At 44.8% G+C, this 8,737-nt stretch overlaps 1 protein-coding gene across 3 annotated transcripts; it reads right to left on the bottom strand.

The window, feature by feature from the left end:
- Positions 1-410: 410 nt before the first annotated feature.
- Positions 411-7,287, bottom strand: Fignl1 (fidgetin-like 1). Of its 3 annotated transcripts, XM_013024404.1 has the most exons (3): positions 7,239-7,277; positions 4,946-5,045; positions 411-3,192 (listed from the first exon to the last, which is right to left on the bottom strand). In XM_013024404.1, exon 3 carries the CDS (start codon positions 3,144-3,146, stop codon positions 1,164-1,166), a length of 1,983 nt encoding a protein of 660 aa, XP_012879858.1. In that variant the 5' UTR covers positions 3,147-3,192; positions 4,946-5,045; positions 7,239-7,277; the 3' UTR covers positions 411-1,163. The 3 variants fall into 3 exon arrangements, with proteins under 3 accessions (XP_012879858.1, XP_012879857.1, XP_012879859.1); XM_013024403.1 differs by lacking the exon at positions 4,946-5,045 and having other exon boundaries at positions 7,239-7,287; XM_013024405.1 differs by lacking the exon at positions 4,946-5,045 and having other exon boundaries at positions 7,232-7,260.
- Between the last annotated feature and the right edge of the window lie 1,450 nt (positions 7,288-8,737).

The raw sequence follows: 8,737 nt of genomic DNA, 5'->3' as shown, positions 1-8,737 counted from the left end.
CAGGAGAATACAGAATAGTCTTTCTCCTGTATAAAATATCTAAAAATAAGGTATGCTGAAATAACATGTCCCCAAGTGGTAATTTAAAGTGCTTTTTATTTCTGTTTTCTAAAATTTCTACAATAGATATTAATTATAAAACAAGATGACCCACTATAAAATATGAATATAATTTTTAAAGACAGTAGTATCAATGTCAAAATACCAAACATCGCATACATCTTGAAAAACCATTCTTTTGTTGTTGTTGTTGGCCCTGGGCTAGAACTCAGGATCTGGGAACTATCCCTGAGCTTTTGTGCTCAAGGCTAGCACTCTACCGTTTTGAGCCACAGCTCCATTACGGATTTTTCTGAGTAGTATATTGGTGATAAGAGTCTTACAGAGTTTTCTGCCCAGGCTGGCTGCAAGCCATGATCCTCAGATCTCAGCCTCCTGAGTAGCTAGAATTACAGGCATGAGCCACCAGCAACCAGCTGAAAAACATTCTTTACCTTTGAATGTATGGATATGTCTTCAACCCTGAATTACACTTTGCTGCTTCTTTTTTTTTTTGTCGGTCTTGGGACTTGAATTCTGGGCTTGGGCGCTGTCCCTGCACTCTTCAGCTCAAGGCGAGCGCTCTACCACTTGAGTCACAGTGCCACTTCCACACTTTGCTACTTCTAAACACAAATTTTATTAGAGTAAGAATGAACCACAAGAGGCTACCAATCAGAAAGTAAAAATTAGCACTTTCATTCTAGCTTTGGTGAGATCTTTTATCATCTAAACAACAACAAAAAAATGCTTTCTAAACCATTACATTGGCCAACACTAAGAACTTTGTAACTTTTTCAGTAAATATTAACATAAATTAGGATATCCTCATATTTAAGCATAACCTTCAGACCAAAGCTTCAACACACTTACAGTTCATATTAAACCTCTTCAAATGAAACACTTTTTAGAAAAAGAGTTCATTTTCTCTGAATTTAAATAGGCTTATGTTATCACATAACTAGAAGGCAAATCCAACATATTAAGATACATCAAACAGTTGTTAAATTTTGAACAACTGTTGTTTGAGGTATAGAATTCAGAATAGGTTCCAAAAACGGCCACTAACATAGCCCTCGTTTCCTAAGTTAAAGAAAGGAAACACCATCTTTTTAGTGCCTCATTCACTTTCCACAACCGAATGTTTTGTTCCAGTTTTCATAAACCTCTAGATCATTTGGAGACACACTAGGGCGCACAGTTCTAAAAGCATTTTCAAAATCAAGGTAAGCTATAGGTCGAACTTGATCTGGTGTTATGGTAGCAATGTCAGCCATGTGCAAACTGCGAATGGGACCCAGGGAAGCCTCCCGGCAAAGCTGGGTCATGTCTGCTCCAGAGAACCCTTCCGACTGCTGGACCACCTTCTCGACTTCATCCTCACTGAGGCAACACTGCTCCTTGGACATCAGGCTGGTTACTATCTGTTTCCTGGCTGAAGCTTCCGGTAGGGGAATGTAAAGCCTTTTCACCAGTCTTCTCCGGGCAGCCTCATCAATCTCTTGTGGCCGATTTGTTGCTCCCACCACTAGGATTCGATCTTCAGAAGATGTGGTTGCTCCATCTAGCTGAACTAAAAATTCTGTTTTTATCCTTCTGGAAGATTCATGCTCACCATCTCCTCTTTGAGATAAAAGGGAATCAATTTCATCAATAAATATCACAGCTGGTTGCTGACACCTGGCCACAGTAAACAATGCACGGACCATTTTCTCTCCCTCACCTACCCATTTAGAAGTCAAGGATGAAGCGGAGATGCTAAAGAATGTTGCCCCAGACTGACTAGCAATGCACTTGCCAATTAGAGTTTTACCAGTCCCAGGAGGACCAAAGAGAAGAATGCCTTTTGGGGGTCCACGCAATCCAGTAAAGATGTCTGGTCTCATCATGGGCCATACAACTATTTCCTTAATTGTGGCTTTGGCAAATTCTACCCCTGCAATGTCTTCCCAGTGTACTGGGGGACCACGATCCATAATCTCACTCATAATAAGTTCAATCATCTTTGGCTCCAAGTTCTTGAGGCGCTCATCCACAGGAGGTACTGGTTCTGAAGGTCCTGCCCCATTAGGCTTGTATTGCATCACTCCATTCTGCTCTCCCCCATCTGGCTTAGGTACAGGAGGAACAAACTTCCCAAAAATCCCTCGAGACCTACCTGCTCCCAGAGACTTTTTTACACCACCATATGAAGACCCAGATGCATGCTGGGGTTGGTGGTACTTTTTTTGCTGATCAATCCATAATTGTTCTTTGGCAGTTTTGAAGGTAGACAAGCTGCCATCCTCCCGTTGGCCATTATCTTCTGTTTTACTAATAACCTTATTCAGTGGTGGATTAGAGAAGGCATCAGTGGTACCAGAACCATAGAAAGACTGATTAGGTAAGAACATATTTAGTCCTACATTGGCTTTAGGAGAGCTGTGATTTTCCTTTTTCGTGTTTCTGAATAATGGTGTGGTGTGAAATCGTGCAGGGCCTGACTCACCTAAAGACACCGAGGAGGTAGGACAAGTCTTAGTGGTGTTGGACAGTGGTACATTCTGAGGCTGGCTATATCCAAGGTTGCTCCCTGTACTGTCTTGGGTCCAATCTCTGTCATGACTTGAGCTGGCTAACAAGTCACCTTCTCCAGAACCTCTACAAACACTAAACTTGGGAAGATCAAAGACAGGAGCCTCCTTACGGAGTGCTACTGCGGCCTCAGCAGGGTCCAAGAGAGAGTCCTTCATGTTCTTGCCCGCTTGCATCATCTTCTGTACACTTGCCATTTTGAAAATATTACTTACCGACAATCCCGACTGCCATTTCTCACTGTCAGTCTGCTGACACCTTGCCAAAGCTAAGATGTTTTCTGCATAGTTATTCAGGCCAGTTTCAGCATTGTCAGAATCAATAATTGCAGAATATTTCTCGGCATACCTTTTGAACAGTTTGGTAGCACAGACCTGGGAGATCTCAGAGTTCGCCCAGGCATACTGAATGCGCAGCACCTGTGCACGGTATGCATCTGCCTTCTCTTTTGAGGTACAAGTGCCTGATGTAACTACAAAGTAATTCTTCTGCCATTCACTCAGATGCACAGACCTAGAGCTAGAGGTCTGCATGTTGAAAGTTCTATAACAAATAACCAAACTGAAGAGCAGTCAGCATCTAGGACAAAAAGACAATATTTTAAATATAGTTCAGAAAGTTCTGCTAAGAAAGGTAAACTGGATTTATTTATAAGGTGAAAGTCCTAAGGACACATTATAATATATACTTAATTAGACTTCACGCATTCAAGACATAGAGACAAACTGATATTGGCTTAACAGCACATCTCTTTTTTTGTTCTTTTTTTTTTTCAACTAAAAATCCTAGGCGGGCACCAGTGGCTCACGCCTATAATCCTAGTCACTCAGGAGGCTGAGATCTGAGGATCATGGTTCAAAGCCAACTCGGGCAAGAAAGTCTGTGAAACTCTTATCTCCAATAAACCACCAGAAAACCGGAAGTGGCGCTGTAGCTCAAGTGGTAGAGTGCTAGCCTTGAGCTGAAGAGCTGAGGGACAGCACTCAGGCCCAGAGTTCAAGCCCCACGACCAACAACAACACAAAACCTTGTTTCCATTTCTTAAAGTTCATTTTGATAAATATTATTTTTATGATCAGATGCACATAGCATTGTGCCTTTGTGTTCCTCTTCTAAGAACATCCTCCTTTGGTCTCACTATGTATGTCTTGTATAATTTATCATGTTCCAGTGTATTTTAGATCTAGTTTCTGCATATAAGAAAAAACATGTCATTTGCATTTCTAAGCTTGGCTTACTCACTTAACATGATTTGTTCTAGGTCCATCCATCTCCCTAAAAATGACATAGTATTATCCTTTCTAATGGCTATGTAAAATTCCATTGTGTATATAGGTACCACATTCTTTGGATCCACTCATCTCATCTTTTTTTTAGGTGTTGTTTTAGCTACATTAATAATCACCACAGCAAACAAAATGATCCAGAAGTCTTACATAGGAAGAATTAATAAACTAGCAAAAGAAAGGCAATATGGAAAAAAAGCTGCAAGTACAGAGACACACAAACCAGTTTATGTCAAGTTTCTAATGATATTGCCCCATTTGTTAGGAAATGGAAAGATTTGGAAAAAATTATATTAAGTGAAGTAAGCCAAGCCCAAAGAAATATAGGTCCCATGGTTTCCCTTATTTGCAATATCTAGTATATGGATGAGTCAAGCAGAAAAGGTCAGATAATGTGATGTTAGGAAAATGAACCCTTAGATATATATTTAAATGTTTTTTTCTTTCATGCATTTGTTTCTAACTCATTTATAAGATTATTTCTTTATAGTTTTTTTGTCCCTCTCCCACAGTATAACCCCTGCTTTCACTATATTTGATGTTGGTATAATTTGTGGAGGAGATGGGGAAAAACAAGTCGTTTAAGGATACAGGTGGACCCAATGCAACTATGAGAAATACAAGTTGTCATGTCAAAAACGAACTCTACAACTTTGGTGCGTGGGGGGGGGGGGGAGGGAGTGGGAAGGGATGTGAAGGGTAAACAAAGGAGGAGGCTGCAATGCTTGGTAAGAAATGTACTCATTATCTTGCCCATGTAATTGTAACCCCTCTGTACAGTATGTTCACAAAAAATAAAAATAAAATTTTAAATAAATAAATAAAAACAATTAAAAAAAAAAGTTTATGTCAAGTTTCTAAGAAAATTTAGATGAATACTCCCAAACCAGCCGTCTACTATACGTGGGCCTTTGGTTTTCTCATCTATCAAGTGAGAGACTTTTGTAAGAATCAAATCATGTAATTAATACAAAAATAACCTGAAAACTACTAATGTTATCACTACTAGGAAAATGTAAAAATGAGGCAGAGATTAAGAAACTTACTGCAGGTCACACTGCTGGTTATAAATGATACCAGAAGTCAAGTGTCCAGTTTCATCCCAGGTTCTGTGTCCTTCACCATATCCGCAATGCTCTTTGACACCTAGCAAAGGTCACAGATTGAGCTGCAGAATCATAACTGAGCACCATGAAATATTTAATCACGTTAGGGGTCAATGCACAGCACTAAAAACAGGATAATACAGTATCTCTCACTATTTCCCAATTTCACTGACACTGCTAAAACACAGGGAACATGAGAGAAAATAAACCAAACAATCTACTAGTAAAGCGCTTGTCCCTTAGACTCCTCTCAGGTTATTGTCATTAAGCCTCTCCACATTAACCTGTATTTGAACAGAATCATGTGATTCTGAATGTAGAATACATCTGAATGTAGATGAACACATCATGCTCTTGGAACTGTAGAATTTACCAACAAAGTCATAGTAATGTGTGTGTGTGCGCGCGTTTGTGAGCTGGTACTGGGACTTGAACTCAGGACCTCAAGCTCTCAGTTGGCTTTTTCTTTCAAGGCTGGTGTTTTACCACTTGAACCACAACTCCACTTCCAGCTTTTTGGTGGCTAACTAGAGATAAGCATCACAGCTTTTCTGTGCTTTAGCCACAATCCTCAGATCTCAGCCTCATAAGTAGCTAGGATTACAGATACAAGCCATGTGTATCCAGCAAGCAATAAAAAATTTTAAGCTGGGAAGGTGGCTCAGTGGTAGAGTACTTGCCTTGCATGCTCGAGGCCCTGGGTTCAATTCCTCAGCACCACATAAGAAAAAAGTCAACCTGTGTGGAAAAGGCTGTGAGACTCTTATCTCTAATTAATCAGCAAAAAGCCAGAAGTGGAGCTGTAGCTCAAGCAGTAGAGCTCTAAGCCTTAAGCAACAGAAGCTTAGGAACATTGTGCTCAGGCCCTGAGTTCAAGCCCCAGTACTAGCACAAAAATAATAAAATAATAATAACCTATTAAAGTGCTAGCACAGCTTCTATCATGTACCATACTGGACAGGCCTTTCACAGAGCTCTGCTTCCCAAACAGCACAGGAATTAAAAGCACATGGATCTGAAGGCAGATGGTCTGTGTTTAGATCCTGGGTCCATTATCTGCCAGTCAGTAGATGTTTCCTTTTTCCTTTTGATACTACTAGGCCTTGAATGCAGGGCACATGAATGCTCTACCAATAGAACCAAGCCCAGAGTCGTGTTTATTTATCAGGCAGGGTCTACTAACGTTTCTCCTCAATCTTTCTACCTCCACCTCCTGCCTGTGATTACAGAAAGGGACCACCATACTCAGCTTGGGTAGCTCTCTTCATCTGTCTGTTTCTACCTATAAAAGGAGTGCAGAAACAACACTCTACAAGCACTCAAAAGTTCCCCATAAAACACTAGTTTCATACCTCAGGGACTGTGTATGCCACATCAGCAGAATGCATCTCATACTACCAGCTGAGTAGCTCTGACCCCAAATGTTTGGGGCCTGAGTGTTTTGGATTTCCAGGAAATTATCTACCTACATCATCTGTCTGTCTCTGAGATATCTTATGAAAGGGGGACTTTAACCGTGAAACTTGTTAGTGGTTTATATACATCCTCCCTGTAACCTTTAGGTTGATTTTTACAGAATATCTTAAATAACTAGATGGGAAACCTGTCGAGGTCTCTCCTTGAAGATGTCACGTGCAGTGTTCAGCTAGTTTCTGACGCTGGTTGGCAGCATGTCAGGTTTCAAAGTAGGGATGCTCAGTCCGTGTGTACTACTTCTGTGCTTGAGCTCCAGGCCCTGTGCTTGCTTGACTTGCTCGCCCTGCTGGTGATCGACCAGTCGCGACACACCTCAAGACCAGCTTCTTGCTAAGTTCATAGGAGATAGAGTCTTATTAGGGCCTTTGGTTTGCCCCGCCATGGTTCGGGGCCGCCATCCCTCTGGACCTCAGCCTTTGTCATTACAAGCCGTGAGCCAAGCAGCTCTCGCTTCAGAACCAGTCGCTTTCCGCAGTATGCGGTTCCGGCTCTCTCACGGCGCTGGCTCCAGTCAGCTGTCCCCGAACCTGTCAGCCACAGACAGCGCCGCTCGGCCCGCCGCCGGCGGGGCCTGGGCTCGGCCGAACGTGCTCCGGCCAGCGGGGACCCTGCGGGGACTCTGCGGGGACCACCAGCCCCCCCCACCCCGTCCGCCTCCCCGCGCCGACGCCGAGCCCGCCCGATAGTCACGTCCCCCGCCCTGGGCGCCGCGCGGGCCAACGGCGTCCCGCACCACGCCGCGACTCTCACCGCACACCTGCAGCTGGCCGCACCGCCGGTAACGTCCGAAAAGCGCGGGTTCCCAAATGCGCCTGCGCGCTGTGACGTATTCCAGCCCGCGCCGAGCCGCCGCGCCGGCTGGCGCGCGTGGGGGCGTGGCGTGAGGCAAGGGGTGGGGCTGTGGGCGGGGCCGGGGAGGGGCGGGTCCTGGGCTGTGGGCGCCTGCGTGGTACAGCCTGGGAGACGTGGACCTGTCCAGTCCCGGTGGTTCTGCGTGAAGTGTAAAGCGCATCTTGGGCTCGAGCTTTTCAAATGCTCCGAAGTGAAAGAAGGAAGTGGTCAGAGTTCCGAGAAAAGTCCAAGGATGCTCTACCTGTTGCACACACCTGCGTGAGCCGACTGCCCTGCCCGCCCTCTGCACCAAGACCGGGCAGAGAAATTGGTGCATTTAAATTAGGAGCCGTTCAAGACTGCTTGACACAAGGTCACCCACCCGGTCCCGTGTCCTGCCCCGGCCCCAGCCGTGTGTCCGTGCAGGACTCACAGTTCCACCCCCCATGTCTTGAACTCTGGGCCCGGGCGCTGTCCCTGCACTCTTCAGCTCAAGGCGCTGAGCGCTCGACCGCTTGAGCCACAGCGCCACTCCGGTTTTCTAGTGGTTTATTGGAGATCAGAGTCTCACGGACTTTCCTACCTGGGCTGGCTTTGAACTACGATCCTCAGATCTCAGCCTCCTGAGTAGCTAGGATTACAGGTGTGAGCCACAGGCGCCCGGCTCCCATCTCTTTCTTTACTAGTGGATGCCCGGACTCCTGTCAATACGTGCAGCTCTCGTTAGGACTCAAGTCAATAGGAAATGTAGTACAGAAGTGACCACGAGGTGGCATGCCGCAGACTTTCAGTAGGAAAAAAGGAGCTGTGATCGCGCGCGCGCGCGCGCGCGCGCGCGTGTGTGTGTGTGTGTGTGTGTGTGTGTGTGTGTGTGTACACTGGGCCAGGGGGATGTAGTACAGAAGTGACCACAAGGTGGCATGCCGCAGACTTTCAGTGGGAGCTGTGATCGTGTGTGTGTGTGTGTGTGTGTGTGTGTGTGTGTACACTGGGCCAGGGGGATGTAGTACAGAAGTGACCACAAGGTGGCATGCCGCAGACCTTCAGTAGGAGCGGTGATCATGTGTGTGTGGGGGGTGGGGGGCTGGGACTTGGGGCCCAGCACTCAGGGCTTCACGCTCTTGCTAGCTCCAGACTGGTGCTACCATTTGAGCTACACCACCACTTCCTGGTGTCTTTGCTGGTTATTTGGAGATAGAGTCTCGCAGAAGATAGAGTCTCGCAGATTTTTTTTTTTTTTGCCCCAGCTAGCTTGATCCTTGGATCTCAGCCTCCTGAGTAACAAGTATTACAAGCACGAGCCATCAGCTCCCAGCTGATATCTTATTTTTATTGTAAGTAATAATACATTTAGATTCAACCTCTTATGTTGTATCAAGATTTTTCTCTTTTAAAATAGGCCATATTTTATTATTTTATTATATG

Source organism: Dipodomys ordii, unplaced genomic scaffold, assembly GCF_000151885.1.
Source record: "Dipodomys ordii isolate 6190 unplaced genomic scaffold, Dord_2.0 Scaffold76, whole genome shotgun sequence".
Classification (NCBI taxonomy): domain Eukaryota; kingdom Metazoa; phylum Chordata; class Mammalia; order Rodentia; family Heteromyidae; genus Dipodomys; species Dipodomys ordii.
This window is presented reverse-complemented; position numbering and strand designations above follow the sequence as displayed.